At 40.7% G+C, this 21,159-nt stretch overlaps 1 protein-coding gene across 1 annotated transcript in view; it reads left to right on the forward strand.

The window, feature by feature from the left end:
- The window catches only part of LOC104135702 (ALG13 UDP-N-acetylglucosaminyltransferase subunit), a 23,903-nt gene extending 4,261 nt beyond the window's left edge, over nucleotides 1-19,642 (forward strand). The window contains exons 6-22 of the mRNA XM_035889063.1: nucleotides 1,385-1,466; nucleotides 1,822-2,002; nucleotides 2,872-2,947; nucleotides 3,653-3,761; nucleotides 4,984-5,048; nucleotides 5,939-6,039; nucleotides 6,819-6,946; nucleotides 7,645-7,882; nucleotides 8,373-8,547; nucleotides 10,565-10,697; nucleotides 11,142-11,177; nucleotides 11,310-11,365; nucleotides 12,195-12,366; nucleotides 13,350-13,472; nucleotides 17,118-17,158; nucleotides 18,006-18,189; nucleotides 19,377-19,642. Of these exons, the coding sequence (XP_035744956.1) occupies nucleotides 1,385-1,466; nucleotides 1,822-2,002; nucleotides 2,872-2,947; nucleotides 3,653-3,761; nucleotides 4,984-5,048; nucleotides 5,939-6,039; nucleotides 6,819-6,946; nucleotides 7,645-7,882; nucleotides 8,373-8,547; nucleotides 10,565-10,697; nucleotides 11,142-11,177; nucleotides 11,310-11,365; nucleotides 12,195-12,366; nucleotides 13,350-13,472; nucleotides 17,118-17,158; nucleotides 18,006-18,189; nucleotides 19,377-19,642 (2,166 nt within the window). The remainder of the gene's footprint in view (nucleotides 1-1,384; nucleotides 1,467-1,821; nucleotides 2,003-2,871; nucleotides 2,948-3,652; nucleotides 3,762-4,983; nucleotides 5,049-5,938; nucleotides 6,040-6,818; nucleotides 6,947-7,644; nucleotides 7,883-8,372; nucleotides 8,548-10,564; nucleotides 10,698-11,141; nucleotides 11,178-11,309; nucleotides 11,366-12,194; nucleotides 12,367-13,349; nucleotides 13,473-17,117; nucleotides 17,159-18,005; nucleotides 18,190-19,376) is intronic.
- Nucleotides 19,643-21,159: the final 1,517 nt, after the last annotated feature.

Consider the following 21,159-nt stretch of genomic DNA (forward strand, 5'->3'; position numbering starts at 1 on the left):
GAGTTGGAGAGCAGAACAAGATATGTTTATCATGTTGGTGAAGAGAATGTGTTCTCCCCCACCCCCAGTGCCTCGCTTCCTGAAGTTGGATGAGGGTGTGCCCTTTTTCTTCCTGAAAAGGGGAAGTTAATGGGAATGGATTAATCTAACAAATTGATTAATTTCTATGACGTACAAATTGAGCCCAGTTAAGCATGGGAACTGCACAGGAATTACTGTTGGGGGCAAAAAGAAGGAACATGAAGGAGAAATACTCTCTATTACCCCCCATCTGACCCCTCTTGTTTTTTCTGCAATCATGTAGATGTGCCTGTGCAATTATGTGGCTAGCTCAGGTGTGATGCCAGTGAAGTTGCTGTGGTATGGATTTCAGTATGGGCTATTGTATTTGCCAAAGCGGCTAGTCGGCTCTGAAATCTGTGCTGCTGCAGCTGTTCTTCTCTGTTGGTTAGTACGCCTGTCTTTGTTTACATGCGCTTCTTCCTTTTTCTATGTAGTTTCCTGTGTAGCTTAATCTAATTCCAAAATGAGCTAACTTTAAAAATCAAGCAGTATGGTCTGAATGTGTGTTTGTCCTCAAAGGCTTTACCACCAGAGCTCTCATTAAGTGTTGGCAGCTGTCTGTCATTAGACTGCATGTACAGGCAGCAGCTCTTGCTGGTGTTGCTCATTCTCACCATGAGATGAGAGCTTGTGTTGGCAGAAGACGTAGTGCACATTGAATTAAAAGCCCTGGCATCCCAGCTCCTGCTGGTTCACTGGGAAGCATCCTTGCTGGCAATGTGCTGACAGCTGCCTAAGGGCTTCTGCCAGTTGCTGTTGGCTGTGGTCGCATGCCAAGATGGGGTTTGATGGTATATGCTTGGTATACATAGTTGCTATACTTGGTATATCGATGCAGATGTTGCAGAAAGCATGCATCTTCTCAAAAGGCAGCATAATATTACTTGAAAGCAAGGCTTTGTTGAGGGCTAGAGAAGTAAATGCTCTTCTAGTCCCTCAGTAGGGAAGGGTGAAATGCACCTTTGTGTATCGGGGTACCGCATGTAATGGCTTGTATTTATTTTCTCTCTTGAGCAATTGGTGGTTTCAGAGGTAAGCTGGAAACAAACTTATTTCATGTTTAATACAGCATGATGTACAAATTGGTAGTTTTTCTTTATATAATAGACAAACTTAATTAGAGACTTTACCTGGGATTCAGTTTTAAGCTGATCCTACAGCTTTTTCGTATTTATATTGAGAATATTTATTATTTTCTTGATGAGTTGATGTCGACTGTAGAATGAAAGAAGAATGTAGTCTTGAGCTGAGCTAGGATATCAAACAGAAAGACTTAGGTTTTACATCATTCCAACCTTAAAGCCTTTTTTTATTTTCCCAGATTTTACTGTGTTGTTCCAGCAACGGCCATTATGACTCTGTGTATACAAAACAGTTCCAGGAAAATGCTGCTATTTGCCAGGGTAAACTTGAAATAATTTTTCTATATAAGAGAATTACGTGTTTTCATATATTTACAGACAGTGTTTGTTTTGGTTTTCTGGGGTGGGGAGGAGAGAGATGGAAGCTTGTTTATTTTACATTAATAGATAGCATAGTGAGTGTATATATATTAAGTGGATTATTGCACCAAATAACTTCCAGAAGTCCCTTCTTCCCACCTGAATTTTATGATCCTCTCCTTAATTGAATTTAATATAACTAGTGCCTTGTAAGAGTAGATAATATCTGAAGATACGCTTACATTGAAAATTGCAAAAGTTCTTATGGATCTGGTATTATCTTCATTTGGTTTGAGCTTTGTGTTGATTTGTTCAGCTGTATTATATGAGATCCTGTACAAAGATGTGTTTGGCATGGACGAGGAAGAATTAAGGTCTGCAGTTGAGGTGTTTCGAAGTGGATCCAAGAAGAACAGAAACAGTGGCTCTGTAGGAAGTGAGGATACAAACTTTGATTGTCTTCATGAAAAAGTATCCAGAAATCCACCAGAAAAGAGGTAGTATTTTGTGAAGGGGAAATTAAAAACCTTGCAAAGGGCAACTTTTCCAAGTTTCTTTCAATGTTCATGGGGTATTAACTCTTTTTCCTATCTCGTGACACAAATTGTATTGTGGAAGAGAGTGTGCTTTCCTTGGAACTGGGAAGTGTCATGTAATTGAACACCCTCTGCTGCTGGCTATGCTATAGTTGCCTGTTACTCTGAAAATGACAGGTTACTTGTAAATAAAGTTGTTCCTTATGTCATCAGAGTATTGGTTTTTTGTGAGAAAGTTAGTACTCTTCTAAGCCTTCGTAGCCTTGCAGAGGCAATAGTGTATTGAGAAAATGACCTGTGCTTTATTTTCTTGTTTGTCCTTTTTTAATGGAATTGTACCCCAAACAGACAATTAAATAGTGGCATTATTCAAGTCTGTTGGATCACTGGGGATGAGGGGAACAAACAGAACGTACCTGCAGAAACCCTCATATCCCATGTTGTTCAAGTTGCTAGAAAGGCCTGAGGGATGCCTCTGACCCTTACTGAATGCTTGCAGATGACATTGGTTTGATAGGACTTAGGACAGGGTGTCTTGTTGTACTTGACAGTGCAAAAGTTTAATCGGTCAGTGGGATCATCTTCATCCTTTCCTAATGCAAGCAGTAGCCCTCATTAGGGGTGGGTTTTGGAAAAGGTAAAGGTCATGTTCTTGAAACTAGGAAAAATTTTGTCCTGTACTGCATCGCAGCCATGGCTAGTGTTAAGGCAAAATCTACCACTTGATGGCACCATGGTGCTTTTTCAGATTGTTTGAACAGTTGGTTGATTTTAATCCTGGCTAGAAATTATGCATTGTATCTTTTGTAATCTTATTTTCAATTACTTAGAGTGGACAACTGGGAAGGCAATGGTACTGACAATCCACAGGAAGATAAGTTCAAACAAGACATTGAAGAAGAAAAGGTTTGTCAGTTAGGGAAGAATTCCTTACGGTGGATGGCTCTGTTGTTGTATAATGTTACCCTTGTTAGGGCTAAACCCTCTTTTCCAAGTTTTAAAAATGACTTTTTGGAAAGTGGGTGGCTTATTTCTTCCATCTGCTTGTCTTTTGGTTTTGCCCTTGAGCTTCTATTAAATTGGATAAGCCTCTTTCCTGTCTTAGATTCTCTTGTTCTTCTCTCACTAATATTCCCCTACCCCTCCAAAGATGGAGATTAGCAGATGTGTTCTGATCTACTGTGTGTTTTTCCCAGAAATGGTTTAAATCGGTTCACTTTTCTTCAGAACACAATCTAAATCATTGTGGAACGGTTTTAGAAACTATGGGAACCTGTTTTCGGATATAATAACTGAAATTCCCATCAACTTTTGAAGCCATGGCTTCATTGGTCTGGTTAGCTTTCTTTGATTCTTTTTGAGTAAAGAACATGCCAAATGTTACCCTTGAGCCTGTTTCTAACCTTTCCAAAGCCTGTTTACTCAGTTTCTGAATGCCTAAATGTGTGTTCATATTCTTGAGCTTTAGGTTTTGGCCAAATACAGTGGAAGTGAAAATTTTGGAAATAGTGTGCATACATCTTAAAGTGGTCTGCAGATGCTGTCAGGATAGAGACAGGGCTGAACACATTAAATGCACTTGGTAATGTTCCATTTCAACTCTGTTTTTAGCCTCCAGAAAATCCATCAAAGATGCCTGTTCCTTATAAAGTGCTAAAGGCACTGGACCCTGAGATATATCGAAATGTGGAGTTTGATGTTTGGCTGGACAGCAGAAAAGGTATCTTTTTGAAAGGGAAAAACAACTCTTTCTGTACCAGGCTCAGTGTTAAATCTATGAATCTGAGGCCTATGTCACCTATATCTTCACAGCTGAAATGTGAAGGATGCCTGTTAACCCAGCAGATACTTGTAGGTAGTACATCTTCTTGCTAGTAGCTGGTTTCTTGGCTTTGTTTCAAAGCACAAAATACACTGCTTCTGACACTGTATAGTAGTGATAAGGTTGCTAAAAATCTGACCTCTGCTACTTACTGACTATAGCATAGGAAATACAAGGACTCAAAGCAGAATACAGAACTCTGTGTTACCATTCTGTTGTATTGGAAATCATTCAAATTTGAGAGTTTTTTTGTTGCAGCATGTGTGCAAGGACTTCTGCTTTTTAGCACGATTTTGACTTCAGAGTTGTATAATAATGAAATTCTCAAATTTAGCGTTGAGATCTGTCAAATGAGATGAGTTTTTCTCTTGCTTCCCAGCTCTCCTGGGCTTGAACATTCTGGAGAGATTTCATGGTCTTTGGGGCTTTGGGATAGGTTGCTGCTTTTTGGCATACACCATGGCTGGTCTGTAAAGTAAGAAGTTACCAAGAAAGATAAGTTTTGAGGTGGTGTGTGATGTCTGACCCGAAGTGCTTTGCATACTGAAGAACTTCAGCATTTTACAACTGCATAAGCAGTAATGAGGGTCACTAGAATTCTTGGAACAGAGTATAGTAACTAATTATCTATGTTGAGTACTGATGTGCAGAGAATCCACACAAGGAACAGAGAAAATCCTACTGAAATCTAGTGACAAGGAGACTTCAGGCAATTTTAGTTTTTCCTGGATAACATTTCATTTTTTGCCAAGTGCCACCAGTACTCTGGCAAGACAAGACATGTCCAACATTCTTAATACCAGGATTGGTATTAAATGCAGGATTAACTCTGTACCATCACAAAAGACATTGTAGTATTGAAGTAGTAGTGCTACTTACTACATTATCTGGATATTATTATCTCCTGTGACTTAGCGTGGTTGTGGTCTGTTACAAGAACATCTACAGTTACTTTCACCATTACTATGGGGAATGTTCAGATTATGCATAGGAAATATTTAACTCCATTGGCCTATAATTTGTAGTTGGATGCTGTCATGAAGTACTTGTAGGATACATAAAGAAAGAATAGTACTTCAAAGGTTTTTTCCTTTTTATTTATTTATTCATTTATTTTTAGAGCTTCAAAAAACTGACTACATGGTGTTTGCTGGGAGACAGTACTATTTAGGAGACAAGTGTCAGGTTAGTACTCAAAGGAGACTCAGTTATGATAAACTATTAAAACTGCTTTAAATGGCTTACCATACTCCATATGGTAAATCATTCACAGAATTTTCCAAGGCTTTTCTCATTCTCTTCCTTGTAGCTATTAATCTGACTTTCTTCTTAATTTCATTTCTTTCTAAAATCTACCTTTAAACATTGGGTAGCGTGAAGGAAAAGCTGCTTGGAAACTCACTGCAAACCAGTGATAACGCTTTCTGTGAGCGTGGAAGCTCCAGACCTAGAGCTCAAGATGTGCAGGTTGTGCATTTGAGGTAGCTATTAGATTTTTCACTAGGGATCACCAACAAGTCTGGACAGTCTTCTGCTTCTCAACAGTAATGTAGCGAATATTTTTATAAAATAGAAAGGGAAGAGCTAAAAAGGGAGGATTAGCATGATCTGGCCAGGAGATGCTGAAAGGAAGGTCAGCTTTCTTTGTATGCCAGTGTTGTATGTAGTGAGGGCTTATTTTTTATCACTGTTTGAGGTAGTGCTGATGATTCACTCGTTTCTAGCTGAGCAGAGTTTTCCTTTCCAATTTCCTGTTTTATCTTCTGTTCTCCAAGTTCTTAAATAGCGGTCTTCCTTGGTACTTATCTGCTTGGTACAGTGTATAAAAATAAGTTAAAGCAGGTATCTTCTTAAAAAAAAAAGACTTCTGTGCCCCCCCCCCCCCCGCTTACTCCCTGAAGTTAGTACAGTGCTCTTTATTTTGCCTGCTATATTGAAGAAGTATTTGAGGCTCCTGGGCCAACTCAGTAACATACGATCAGCTAGGAGCAGCCTTCGCTATTAGTGGTTTGTAGATGGTATTCTGAAGCCCCTGATACAGTTTGGCTTTAGATCTTCCCTTGTTCTCTCTCCAGGTACGTCTGGAGCCTGGAGGTAAGTATTACAATGCTCATATCCAGGAGGTTGGACAGGATGGCAACACGTTGACTGTATTCGTTGAGGAGCTGGCAGAAAAGTAAGCAGTCTGGTGACAGCTTCATGTTTGAATTCTTTCTGGTTGAGTTTGTTCACAGATGCTTAAAATAAGATTGTTAAGATACTTTCAAAAGGAAGAGAACCTAGGCTTTTAAATACAAAGTCAGGCAGTGCTTCCTTGTTGGCTATCGCTCTTCAAATAATGTTGCAGGAAATTTTTTCTCTTGGATTTCTAATGACCAAAATCATTATTGAAATACTTTCTGTGAAATCTTGCTGCTCTTTCTTCTCTGGAATGTGAAAGTGATCTCCTGCAGTTTGGGCTTAATTCATAGATAGCAAATTACCCTCTGCTGTTGGTTTCTCTGGGGTTTTTATGTTGTATCCAAACTACCAAATAATTTGCACTTCTGGTGAGTCTAATCACTTTCTCCACCTTGCTGTTCAAAGCATTCACCCTTCTCCAGACCTCTAATTCAATTGATGACATACTGTAAGAATTCTGTGTTGCCAAATGTGTTCAGGTATACCTCTGAAGGCATACAAACACAGGGAAGAAAGGCTTGACCCAGGAAGTCAATAGTGTTGAGACTAAATCCTAGCTTGCCTTTTTTAATAAACACACGTTACTGTTACTTGTTTGGTGTCAGAGGAACAGATTATTTTTTTTCTTTTATTTCCACAAGCTTCCTACACTCTTTAAGTTTGTGGGTTTTACTATTTTTTTTTCCTGTCTTAGCGTTGCTTTAGCTTATGTTGTTGCACAGTTATGCACAGCGTATGCATGTAGCGCTGCTAATGTCAGTGTTCTTCGTGTAGGCATACAGTTTCTCTGGCAAACTTAAAACCAGTGACGCAAGTGGCGCCTGTCCTTGCTTGGAATATGGTTCCCAGCCGAAAAGGAGGAACCTATCAGAAAATAACAGGTGGATACTTCTCAGGAATAGGTTTGTACAAGGTTTCCACAAGCATTCTTTCCCTTGGGGCCGGGGGAGAATGGGGGAGATGCTCATGACAGTTTTAACAGTAACAGTCTGGGTATTGGAAGTGACTTAATTCAGCCTGTGATACAAAACTTAGTCACTGCAGGGGTTTGATGTAAAGTGATCCTTCAGACAGAGGGATGAATTTGCCTTTGCAAAAGAGCAAATCCGTTGACAATTCATAGCAAAGTTGGTACTGCTGAAAAATACCAAGAAGAAATTTGGCGCTTGAGAACTGTGCATAAAGACTGGGTCTGTGAATAAAAAAGCTTGTCTGATTTGGCCTTAGAGGTGTATGGACAGACTGGGGCTTCCCCAGCCAATTAAATATGGATTGCATTTGTTTAATTTTAGAGATTTTTTTTTTTTTTTTTTTTTAATACAGGTTCATAAAGAGATTTTAACACTGAGAGTAGTGGTTTGATCAGCTGAAGTTGGGAAGGTATTTGCATGTGAGATGCTTGTATTCTGCTCATAATTTATAACTCCTGGTTCGGCCTTCAAAATAAGGGTATGAAGTTTGCATACTTAAAATGCACTTTTTCTGGGATAGGCCCTTGGATCTTTCTTTTCAGTGTTTCCAAATGATGAAGACAACATAGCTCTGGAGTTGGCTGTTTAAGGTGTAAATCTGTCTTTTCTGTCCTCAACTGAAACTGCAGAAATGGATGTGAAAACACGGAAGAGAATGCTTAAGAAAGTTCGAGGAAAGGAAGTGTTTATGACTGTGGCTTATAGCAGGGGTCAGCCAGTTCTCCCACCCCGGCTACAGCACAGTGTTCCTTCGGGGCGCTCTCCTGCAGTTCACTGCTCACAGGGTGGTGGAAACATGGCACCTTATGAACCGTATCATCCTCAGAATCCTCCTCAGAGACACAACCGTGGATTTGGGATGCCAAGGTATGAAGCCTTGAAAACCTGTCTGCAATCACCACTCAATTTCTATGCCTTCTTGCTGCAGACTAGTTAAGAGAGAGTTTGTGCTATTTAATAGGTAAAAGTACAAATGAGTTCCACCTGAGAGGCACTTCCTGGTAATTGCACCTTTTACCCTTTAAACTTAGGGGATCTGCCCGATTTATAAACAGGCACAACATGGTTGGTCCTCAAATAGCATTCTACCCCAGTCCAGGAAAGAGATGTTATCAGAGCTATGACAATTTCTCCTGCAGGTAAGTGAATATAAACCTCTTTACAAAACATTGCTCTAGAAGAGTTGGGGAGGGTGGTGGGAGAGGTATGTTGAGGGCTGAGTTGGCTGTTAGTGGCACAGTATGAAAAAGGGGTTTATTGTGCCCCTCCAAAAAGAAGAGAATTAAAATTGAGCAACAAAACAGAGGTGAAACTCCAGATAGTGGTGCTTCTTCACCTCCCTTCTTTTTTTTTAAAGCTCATATAGCCGTAGCCGCCGCCAGATGCAGTGTGTCAATAAGGAATGTCAGTATGGGTTTGTACCAGAGAATGGAGAGGAGCCTCAAGGACCAGAAGAAACCATAACTTTCTATGAAATTGAAGGCGAGGACGATGCTGCTTTTCCTACTTTACCAGTAAGTTACGAACAAGGGGTATCTTAAAACCTCTCAAAGAGGGGGGGAGAGCTGTACAAATGTGCAGCGCTGTTTTACCTAAATACACAGCAGCTTTTTTTCCCTTGCAATGTGCTTTAGCAGTGAACATGTTTTTGCAAAGGAAAGGCTGAAATGAGTCTAGATCCTGTAAAACCTGCTTAAACCCTCTTATTTTTTCTAAATGTTCCCCTTCTTTATCCCCTCCCCTCACCAGCACCACTTGTTTTCTCTTCAGTGTACACTTCATAAAAGTAGGGTTATGTTTCTTGTTCCTATTGCAGTTTGAAAACAAAACAAAAAATCCCTTCCTACTGTGGATGTCTGTCTAGCTCTAGGTATTGTGGGAGAAAGCTTTTCACTTGTTTGCCACACTGTAATTTATCGTTTGTGTAACTAGCTTCAGAAACTGTATAGCGATAGCCTGGATTGTTCCTGTGCATTGAGAGTTGTGGTGGTTGGGGCTGGCACATTGTTGCTAGAACAGTTCCTTCTGCTCCAGAGACAGGAGAAAATTCCAAATCTAGACTTCTCTTAAAACAGTCTTTGTGTTGGGTTGTAGATAAAGCGGCACAGTGTATTCTTAAACTTTAAACCCGATGTGTCTTTCTTTTGTTTGTAGTCTAAGCCTAGTACAAAGCTGGCTATGCTACAGAAAGCCAATTGATATTTAGGTATCTGAATAGGAAAGCAGATCTTTTAAAAACAAACAACCAAAAAAAACCCCAAACCTGGTAGGTTTGAATTTCTTTTTACTGTGTTGAAGCAGTAACAAATGTTAGACGTGTATTTAAATGAGAGAGGGGGAGTCGGCTCAGAGCTATTTGAATAGCAGCCATTTTTTAATTTATCCTCATGTGCTAGATCTTTGCTCTGATTTTCCTCCAAGAGTGTCAAGGAATAGGGACAGTTTATGCTGCAATTTTTTTTTTTTTTCCCCGACATGAAATCAATATAGCTTACTAGCTTTTCCTCCCCATTGCTAGGCTACATACTTGCAGCTCCTAATGAATTCTTTTTCGTGTTCATTCAGTGACTTTATTACTGTCAATGCCAAAGCCTTTTCTCTGTCTCTTCCTTGTCTTGTTTAGTAAAGGAATATAACATTTCCTGGGGAAAGATGCATCTCACAGAAAACTCTGCCATCCTACTAGAGGCCTGGTGGGAGAATCTTCTGACTTAACCACTTCTGCTTCAACCTTGGAAATCTCACAAGCCTCTCTGAGCACTTTATCGATCTCGTAGCCACCATGTCTTCTGAGGAGAATTTTGAGAGTCACCTTAGCCATCACAAAAGAGTGAATCAACTTCTTTTACTCGAGCATCTCCCTCCTATATTCCTGCTTCAGAGGACTCTGTATTTTATTAAATTGTGGTGCAGCTAAGGACTGACTTCCAGTGTAAAGACAAAGGGCATGTAAAATGTTAAAGGAGTCCTGTGGGAAAGCTTGATGGGTGCTGCTCTCTTTCAGAGTCAGGCCTGCATGTGTGGGTCAAGTTAGCGCAGACAGTGGTGTCTGTGCCAGCAGCCACGCATGGGTTTCACTAATAGTGACCAAAGATAACCTTTTTCTGTCATAATTAGAGTACTTGGATGAACTCACCTGCTGGTGGTGTGGTGGGAGTGCTCCAGGATGAGGAATGCAGGAGTATATGTTGGGGGTAACAGTCTTGGCAGTCTGGGGTCTGCTCCCTCCTTTTCAACTTTGTTTGAGCTTGAGATAAAGCTGGCTAAGTTCTGTGAGGGAGCAGCTTGACTGTATTGCATAGGACAGTGGTAGGCCTTCAAAAATAAATTACCTTAAGTATGCTAGGTAGAACAAAAGGTAAAGGAAAGAAATTCATCTGCAGCTGTTTTGCTGCAGTCCAGGTGCGTAGGAATGGACATGCAAATAGTAATTCTAGTTAAGTTTTGGTTGCTGTGAGCTTGGTCTGCCAGCATGTTTATACTGTGTGTGTAGAGCATGGAAAGGCTTTAAACTATTTCTAAATGCTTGCTTCTGACTTTGCCTTATAGAGCCAGGGTAGCCCTGCTCCCATTGTCCATGGTCCAGCAGGATTTTGGGTAGGAAGGAGAGGCCCAAACTCTATTCCACCTAACAAGCAGACCCTGAATTCCTCAGAGGAGGAGGAAGAAACAAGTGAAAATGGTGAGTTCTTGAAGGATTAGTGGGCAAAGAGAAAAGACAGGCTTAGAAGATCTTCAGTGCACTTTTGTTTGTCAAAGTAGCTTCCTTGCATCTCCTAAATATCTGTTTATTGTGAGCTTTGAACGCGCCTGTGAGCACATTCTTTCTCTTCATTGTCTGATAGAAATGTGTCACTTATGTTTAAGCTCGCTGTGAATACGTAGGTCTGTAGCAAGCCAAGTTGCTGCTTAAGGATGCATGATGTAAATTTGGTAATGGCAACCTTGATAACTTGGTGGAATAACAAAATGAGCATATCTTGAGTGTTTCTCTACCTTTTCTCCACAAAAGATGATGATACTGAAAGTGGCTTATTAATGGATGCACTGAAATGTAATTGTAGTAACTTCAGCTTTAAGCTTTTTTTTTCTTTTTTTCCCCTGAATCAAAGCTTCTTAAAAGTAGGGAAATTTCATGAAGAATATATATACACACCTCCAGGTAAGTGAAACTTCAGTCTTTATTGATAGAACACTCGATGAATGCAATGCACTCCTTACAACCTTTTTGTAAGTTTCTGAAGGATTAGATTTAATGCTACTTCTTTCAATTAATTTTGCCTATGCCCTGCAGATCCTGACTGTGAAACTGCAACAGTATTTAGTTCAGCAGAACCTACAGCAAACTTGGTAAGCTTTAGTTGCTGTCTGTTCAGATTTTCTTCATAGAAACTGTCCTTGGATGCAGGCTTAACTGACTTTTTTTTTTTTTTTAAATCTGAAACTAAATCTTTAGTCACCTACTAGTCTACAGTGGGTGTGAAAGCCAGTCTTGTGCATGTTGGAGTGTAACTTGAGTAAAAGCAGTTATAAAAGATCTGTGTGTGTGTATAGTCCAAAAATAAAATTCAGGGGTGTGTGTGCGCCTTGTGACTTCTTTACCTGTTAAATGGACCATGCTTTGCTTTGGAATCCCTTCAGGAAGAAGGGCCAGTCTCTGTGTCACCTCAAGATGGAGTGGCTTCCTACAGCTATCCCCAGAAGGTAGTATCTAGTACTTTATTGGCGTAGCCCTGTGGAGAGATGAGCACTCTGCTTGGTTAGTGTCAGGTTTTGGGGTCCCTCTAAGCAGGTGCTCCTTACAGCATCTTGTGACAAAGATTACAATTCCCTATAAATACAAGCAAAACACAAGGGTGAGAAGATGCTTTGCAGGCATCTACAACACTAGCCTGGTATTTTCAAGCCAATCTTTGGAGAACTTGGATAGTTAGCTGCCTTTACAGCTAGGAAAGATGAGGTGCTTAGGGACATGGTTTAGTGGTGGGATGGCAGGGTTAGGTTAAAGGTTGGACTCGATGATCTCAAAGGTCTTTTCCAACCAAAGTGATTCTATGATTCTATGACTTCCAAAATGCATTTATGTGAAGTGAGAATTTTTGAACTATGTGCTATTTCCATAGTCTTTGTCAAAGCCCATTGTAGCGGCAGACTGCTGAATACTCTGATTCTTTTTCAGGTGTTGGTGAACTCTGCAGCCATCTCAACCTCAACAGGTGTTTATGCTCCTCCAGCTACAGGCTTCTCCTCAAATTCAGCTGCCTCCACTCCAGCCAGTGTCCCCACAGCAGTTCCCCCACAAACAGCAGTTCAGCCAGTCATAGTATCTCCCCTCTCTATAGGGAGGCCAGGTAGAGTGTGCATACTACAGCTATGGACTTGGATGTCTGAATTTTCAGTTACATCTTCCCCTTCCACTTTCTTTTTTTCCTACCCATACAAGACAAATGCTAAAAGCCTTTAGAAAAAAAAAAAGGATCACTTGCTTTGACTTAAGATGACTTAATAGTAGTTGTTACTTCATAGCTGACTTCTTTGCTTTCATGTTTTGAAGGGGATGGTTACCCCTGCATGGGAATTGGAGGTCTCTGCTTTGGGTTCCTCTCTTGCCACCTCTAGCCATCAATGCCAAGTGTTTCACTAGAAAGCTCTTTTGGGAAGGCAGAACTTCATGATAGCTCCCTTCTCCCACTTCTTACAGTCAATTTTCCTCTTGAGGAAAACAGTCTACCTTCAATTCTTCTCAATTTTGTTTCCCTTCTCCATTTTTTCTCTCTTTTTTTTTTCTTTCCACTCTGCATGAGAATTTAGTCAGCACAGTTCTCTAAGCTGCCTACTTGCTGATGCCATTACAAATAACCTGCTGATGTGTTAGAGGTGTGGGCCACCTAATGAATATTTAACAGTAGTCCATCCAAAATGTTTTTGTCCTGTCTTGAACCTTCCCCTATTTTTCTGGGCTTATTGTCATACTTCTGATGACTCGAAGTGATTAGTATGTTCACTGTTGTTCTAGGACAGACAGTTATGTAAGGAAAGTCTGGCCTGCCTTCTAGTATGGAGGAAAGATTGAAAAAGACATTTATTCTTAACTGGAATATGAAGCTTGCAGATAGACATACGGTTAAGGCTTGTGAGATTGGAACCTTCCCATCTGTTTTTAAAATTTCTGGACTTCTTTTAAAGTGATTACTAAAGAGAACTTTGCTAAAGCCTGTATTTAGGGGCACTGAGATGACAAAGTAGTGCATGCTTAATTGCATAACTTGGCATCTTGCTCATTTGATGTGCCATTGCAAATTTGACTTGACTTTTTGTTTCCTTCTAATTGTAGCAGTTTCTTCAGTGCCATTCCCAATTTATTCAGCTCCTCCTCCTCCAGTCAGCGAGGTGGGAGAAGCTGGTACAGTGCTTCCACCTTACTCCTGTGACCCCAGTGGCAGTGATCTGCCTCGAGGTAACAACGGTATTTTGTGCTTTTACTACTGCTGCTCTTTGGCACACTTCTGACTTGTGTTCTCCATGGAAACTTAACAGAATACCTATAGTGAGAAGAAATGGCTCTTTGCAGCTCGCAGGGAGTGAGAAATAATATTATGGATGCTTATGCTAAAAATGTTTTATTTCCTAGTTCTGAATAGCAAGTTCATATCTGACTCAAATATGTGATTACTGCAGCTTCAGACAGCATCCTAAAGAAATGAATACCAAGGGAGAGGGCACTTGGCCTATATCATACTGGTTCTTGGTGGAGTAATCATTTTTCTGATAACTGATTAAAAAAAAAAAAGTAAAATCTGTGTATTTATGAAGTTGTGCTGTTGCACAGTTCAGTGGGATATTGTGGTGGTTTCCTGTATGGCTCCAGGATGTCAAGTCTGTTGTATCATAAACTGGGGATAAAGTATAGGGTCATCTTGTTCCTTGGGTGCATCGCCTTTTTGTATACTGTCATCAGTTATGACAGTGTCTAAGGTACGTTTTAGTTATTAAGCAACGAGCTTCAAAGATCAGCATAGTACCTACCAGCAGAACAGCTCAGAATCAGCTTTCAGCTTTATCACCTGCTCTCTTGCAGGTGCTCTCAATTCCTGGTTTTGTTAATCTTGAATGTTCCATTTTTCCACTTCCCTGCTGCGGTTGTATTGCTCTAGATGATACTATGCACACCTCAGAGTTAGTGGTTTTCATCTTTAGTTGAATGCCTTTAACTGAGCCTTTCAGCACTTGTGAGAATTAGGTGTTAAGTGTACTGACAAGAATCTGGAGTGGAGGTGGATTAATAACCTCTTCAGACCCTGCCTGTAGCTCTTCAGCTGAGTCACTCCACATAATATTGGCCATGTTCTTCTTGGCATAGATTCTAGAGATATTTTTTTTTTTAAGGATTTTAAGGTTGGTAGTTAATGAGGAACTGCACGTAGTATTTATGTTGTCACACTGCTGTAGTATAATCTGTTTGTAGTATAATCTTAAAAGTTAAGAATCCAGAAGCTTTGGAGTAGTGCAGGGTAGAGTATGTGGGTATACTTGGCCTAGAGTTTTGTGCACTTCGCTGAAGATTCTTGCAGGCTTGGTATAGATTGGGAGTGTGACTGGTCAACAGACTGAAGTCCTGGACTTGGGAGAAAAACCTGCCGTGTGCCTTAGTGTTACTTGGTACATCTGTATTTGTTCCAATTTTAAGAGTCTTGTGGATCTTTTTTTTTTTTAATGGAGCTTAGGGCTGGTGAAACATGTTTATTAACACGGTGACCTTAGGTGTCCTACCCTTGCCTGCTCCCTTGTATCTGAAAGAGCTATTGATAAAAGACCGCTTGGTATTACTATGTTCCAGAGACTGCAGTAGTGTTTGCAATTGACCAGAGCTTCCCATCAGCACAGTAAAAAATTTTATCATCACTTCTGCCCTGATGCATTGTAAGATGAGATTTTTATCAGTAGTCAACACGGTTTTTATATTTTCGTGGTAGGGTGGCTAACTTTTTTTGGCTTAGCTATTGCTTCATAAGGTAATCATGTTTTACTGAAGATTGACTTGATTTCTAGACATCTAAAAGAGGAATATAAACAAAAACTGGTCTCCTACTGTACTGGCTTCTGTTCCAGTGTTCCACAGACGTCAGTATTTCCAGTATCAGTTTGTCACTTCAGTCTCCCAGCTCTTTGTACTGTTATCGCTGCTATGAAGCAGCTGTTTCATTCAGCTCTTATGCTTGTTTTGCATAGATTTGCATAAACAATTGAAGAACAAAATCAGATTTAAAAAAACCTTGTTCCAAATGTAGATGCAGTTTCAACTAGATACTAAAAAGCTGGCATTTACATGAGCCTTTGGGTTATTTTTAATATTTTACTGACTGTGGTCAATGTCACAGCCAAATCACCACCGCTTTCAGGAGTAAGCTTACAGCTGTTAGATGTAAGGAAGGATCTGTATGCACTTGCTAAAATAGCCGCATGGATTGTTGCCCTGATCAAATATGCTGAACAGTAAAAGAGCTGAGAATTGGCAACAGAGGAACAAATCAAGACTGGGGTTTGCATTTATGACACTGTGCCTATCTGCAGCAAAGTATGATGCGCGGTACCATAGATGAGCAGGGCTGGGAAAGTGTGCATGTGTGGGAGATGGGTGGACGGGAGCAACGTGGAGCCGAGGCCCTGGTCTAGGGGGAAATGGGTTGGTGGTAAGAAGATGGTACGTATGGTAACTCTAGAGGTGTCGCTAAGTTGGAGCGAGCCACTAAGGGCTTCTTTTGAGTTGTCTCCCTGCTTTCCCTTTCAGCTCCTAGCAGTACTAAAGCAAACTCTCTGTGGGTGCATGCACCTGTAAACTTACTGCTGTGGAATAGGTGACTTGCTCTTCCTGAGCCTTTAACACAAATCTGTGTTTGAATCTGAGAAATCAACAATTTGTCTTGTGCACAGTTCCAGAACTGCACCATGGGATTAAACCATGCGCTCTTTTTCCTTTGAATGGTCAACTGTAAAGGTTTAAAACTGCTTTGCTGTTTTTGGACAGTTGGAAATGTGTTTCCAAGTTCAAAACCCTGTTGTTCTTGGAGAGTGGTTTCAAAGTTCCTCTGCGCATCTGGGATTGCTTCTTAGCGTATCATGTGGTTGCTGGGGGGCAAATTATTCAGTACGTGGAAGACGGAAGTAAAAGACTACTTGCAGGAAAGCGGAGAACTGAATACCCTTGAAAGGAAGGGGAAGGAAGGAACAAATATATTCCTTATTCTTCCACCCCCTGACCCCCCATTTTCTGACTTGATACAACAATTGGGGGGACCCCCAAAACTAGGTCAGAGGGTTTTAGGATTGCTGCGTATGTTGTCTCCATTGCCATGTATCTCTGGTCGCTGCTCAACAAAGCTCTGAAGATGAGAGCGCCAGACTTATCACTGGGTAGAAGCAGTGTGAAGCTGGAATCTCTATGGAGTTGGCCCACTGTCTCACCTATGGAGTTGTCCTGTTGTCCCGCATGCCAGCCCAGTATGGCTATTTGCAGTATGTATGTAACGTGTGTACAGTGAGGGTGAGTTGCCACTGGTGTATGAAAAGGCTGCGCCTGCCTGTCTGCCTGCTTCCAAACCCTTTCTCATTTCTGTAGTGAGGAAGGAAGGGAGTGCTTTTAGTGGCCAACTTAACTTAGGGGCTCATAATCAAATTCTTACTTGATAAAATACTTTTTCCTCTAAGAACTCTAAAACCCCAGCCTTGGGAAGCCAGAATTGCTGAAGTCCTCGTTGCTTAGACAGTGGAGACTTGCAAAAACACTGACAACTATCACTTGAGTAATCAAGATGAATAAATCAAAATTAAAGCTAATGTAATTGTTGAAGTTTGATAATAAGTTGGTCCAACAGATGCTCTACTATTGCACAAATATCTAACTAGATTAATTTAAAAAGACAAACTAGTTTTAACAACTATTTATATTCAAGATACATTCTTTACCCTCGAAAAAGTAGTGCTAAAATACACTTATTCATTAAGTAAGAGTAACTTAAAATAAAATGCTCTTGATGTGTATGAATTTCTTTTGCTTCTCAGTTTATACTCTTCTGCTCTTTAATGTCATATCCTTCAATTTCAGATACAAAGGTCTTGCGGTATTATTTTAATCTGGGATTGCAAGTAAGTGCTTTTAAAATTAGTATGGTAAATTGCCTGTAAAAACTGCTGTTTGTCTTGACAAATGTACTGATGTATGTAAGACTTCCAAGTGTGCTAAATGTGCATCCTGTGCACTTGATTATTAATACATCTAGGCTTGCTTAGTAGAGATTTAAAGTACAGCTCAGGAAGTGAAGTTCTAACTCGAAATGTGAAGCATACTAGTATGTATGTTTTGTTGTTTTACTTTGGGTTGTGGTGGTGGTTTCTTATGTTTTTGTTTTTGCAGAGGATGGTGGATAAGTATTGTTCTTTCCGTGAAGATAAGGGGAGGAACCTGAGCCATTCTTAAGAAAATTTGTGTACTTAGACAAGACATCAAAGACCATTTAGAGATGTGTGGTTTGAGTCTTCTAGGACTTGTACAGCTGTATTCAGACTGGTTAGCACCATTTCTCTGTGTTCTGGGAACTCTCGCTCTGCTGAAGAGTTGTCTGCAGCAGCAGTCTTATGCAGCGTCAGTGTTGCTGCTCAGGGAAGCAAAAGAAGTAATGTCAGCTTCTTCAACTGAAGCAATAGGAAAAAATGTCTTTGGATATGACAAAGTTGATAGGTGGGAATCTTTCTCTGTAAAGATTTCTGACACAACAGCAATGTGGAACTGAGATAGCTGTCGCTGCAGGTATTGCGATATCTTTTCTGGTAGGCTGTATTAGGTGTTTTTTTTGGTGTGTGTCTTAAGGGGCTAGGAAGGAAAAAATGCACTTCTTCCTAACTTTAGATCAGAAACTAGTAGTGATTTGGAGGAGGAATGGAGAGTATGTGTTTGCATGCATGACCTTTGTATTTTTTTTTCCTTTTCTCAAAGTACTGTCATCAGAGTTATTGGCCTTCCATGGTGTATGTACAGCCAGTGCTGCCACCATCACCTGTCGAGGTTTATCCAGCATACGTTGAGCCAGCTCCTGTCCTAGATCAGTCAGTACCTCAGCTCTACACTGATGCTGGGCGAACTGAAGTCCACCAGGTTCCCTTGGAAGCACCTGCAAACGGTTAGTATTCGAGTATAAGACCACATACGCAACTAATGAGAAGTGAGGGGATAGGTTTTCAGTGCATGACTGCTCCATAGGAGCTGCTTTGCTATCCTGTAGGAAGCGTGAGGTTGGGAGGACTAAGAGTAAGCCTTGTAAGGGGTTATCATGAGTTCCTCTGCCACTGGTGGTACTACTTCAGGTATGTCAGAGTCACTGGTGTAGCCACCAATGTGTCACAGGCTTTCTAAAGCCGTAAAAAAGAAGTAGTAATCCTTTGTAGGCCTGTACTAGGTTTGGTAACTTTAACTTGGGAGAGCTTTTTCTAAAACTGTGAAGGAATCTCTTTGCCTACTGATAAGCCACGGTATCAAGGTAAGTCATGGTATAAAACCAGAATGCCTGTATTTGAAGAAAAGGAGACAGTTGAGTTTTGGTAAGCACTGAGCATTGATACTTCAACTCCGCCGGAATTTTTAAAAGGAAGATGTTGCAAGCCTTGGTTTTAGGCTCGGCATGCTGAGCTGTTACCTCTTGAGTAGCCCTTATTGCTATCTGCATCTCTTACTGTGTGTAAAAAAAAAAAAAAAAAAAAAAAAAAAAAAAAAAATTACAGCAAAACTTAATTTCACCTAGCAGCTTTATAACAAGCTTGTGGATACACTTGGCAGTAAATAGGAGGATTGTATTAAATGAGGAAAAAGATGTCAAAAAGGTCAGATGCCTAGCTCATTAAAATCTATGGAACATGGCAAGCGGTCAGTGTTAGAAAGGAGCACATCGTAACAAAACTGTTGCTCAGAGGCATACAGGCTTATTGCTCTGATAATGCTTCAGCCTGTTCAGCTAGGGTGGTTCTTTTGCATAGATTAGTGTCATATGGTCAGAGATCAAATAGGGGAAGAATATATGAGCTCGTCACACGAGTCCCTCTTGAAAAAGCTGCCACTCCAGTGCAGAATGCTGCTAAGCGATTCTTGCCCAGGGTTTAGTGAGAAGATGAGCAAGTTGTCCTCCAGTCTGAGGACCCAAAATGATTTTGACCCCTCTATTAAGAGAGACATATATGGGCATAAAATTGTCATCTAAATGGATTTTACCTTTTGGCCACTAAAATAATGCTGTATTCATGGTAACAAAAGTCTGCATACAAAGGCCATAGATATGGTGAAATACTGTGTGTGTATTTTGTTCTGTTTTTTAAGGTAACTTTCAAAATGCAGAGCCTCCACCACTGTCCTACGGGCCAGTATATTACCCAGTCGTGTCAGACCCCTTCAGCCAGCAATCTCTTCCTGGGTTTGATTCTTTAGTACCTGCCTATCGCTATATTAGTACCTGGCATCCAGTAAATGCACCGTATGGAAATTCTTCACAAATTGCTAACGCTGTAAGCTCTGCACCACTGCACCAGGTCAGCTATATTGCCTCACCTAACCCTGCACCTCATGATGTGCCTCAAGGAATGTGAATCTGGGAGCTGTAAGCTCACTTCTTGCCCTTGGTTTCTCTTGTTTCTTGTTTGTCAACTGTATGTTAATATTGTTTCGTAAATGTTACCCTGTCTTAGTGGGCTGGATCGGTTGATTAAACTGCATTTGAATTTCATGTTTCTCTTTAGGTTTATGCTGGTGGTAGTTGACAAGATGTTGTTTTAGTTGATTATGTAGGAAAGCATAGGAAAAGTATATACAGACTATAGTGCAGGGAACACAAAGCTTGAATTTGACTACATAAAGTCTGTGTAAAAACATATGCTATCACTGAAGGAATGTTGCATTATGATGTACCTCTGTGAGGGGCTACACTGGAACACTTGGACACCTGGTTCTTGCTTAAGCACTGAAGTAGGCTGCCACTGCAACTACAGATAAAAATTGGGTGCACAGGGGCATTAGAGGATGAGAGTGTTTGAAATAGGTTGGCTTTCTCAGATTTCGCAAAACAAAACATCTTTGCTACTAATGGTCGCGTATTTGTCATAGCTGTATTCCTTCTGTCTAATTTCATTCTGCGTAGGTTTCATGACTCTTGAAAGTGTAAGAATGCTGTTTTGATCTGTTGTATATTGCTGTATGTAAAGATTTGTTTTGTGAAAGCTGTTGCACAAATGGTGGTAGTCTTGGTGTTTAATTTGCACTGATAGCACAAAATAAAAGCATTGAACACACGGAAATGAGTGGTCATTTATCACTGGCAGGTTATGTTCCTGACAATTAGTCATCCAACAGCCTGGACTGAAGAAATGTGGTTGTCTTGTGTGGGATAAGACTCCAGCCTTCTGTGAGAAAGTAGCAAAAGCTTTCAGCATGAGAATGAAGTGCAGTGGGAAGCTCTAGCTGTGTTTTTGTTGATAAGTTCAGGAAGAAAACATTGAATAGTCTGTGCATGTGAACTGCGAGTCTTTCAAATGACTGTCTGCACCGGCTCTGTCCTTGATAGGAACTTGCACTCAATGTGAAAAATCAACAAGAAGTGGGTGCGAGCTGGGCCCTGCCCACAGCCCTGGGGGCGGCGTGGTGGTGTAGCCCTGTCCTGGGGTAGCAAACAGGAGCACAAGTGCAGGTTATGCCAGCGCAGTGCTGGAGGCCCTGAAAACCAGCAAAGACACTTATTTAACAAATCTCTTACTTCTTTATAGAGGGAGTCTGCTGAATACTCTGATTCTTTTCCAGGTGTTGGTGAACTCAACAGGTGTCTGTGCTGCTCCAGCTGCAGGCTTCTCCTCAAATTCAGCTGCCTCCACTCCAGCCCGTGTCCCCACAGCAGTTCCCCCACAAACAGCAGTTCAGCCAGTCATAGTATCTCCCCTCTCTATAGGGAGGCCAGGTAGAGTGTGCATACTACAGCTATGGACTTGGATGTCTGAATTTTCAGTTACATCTTCCCCTCCCACTTTCTCTTTTTCCTACCCATACAAGACAAATGCTAAAAGCCTTTAGAAAAAAAAAGAAGGATCACTTGCTTTGACTTAAGATGACTTAATAG

This window comes from Egretta garzetta, unplaced genomic scaffold (assembly GCF_000687185.1).
Source record: "Egretta garzetta isolate BGI_Z169 unplaced genomic scaffold, ASM68718v1 scaffold412, whole genome shotgun sequence".
Lineage (NCBI taxonomy): Eukaryota > Metazoa > Chordata > Aves > Pelecaniformes > Ardeidae > Egretta > Egretta garzetta.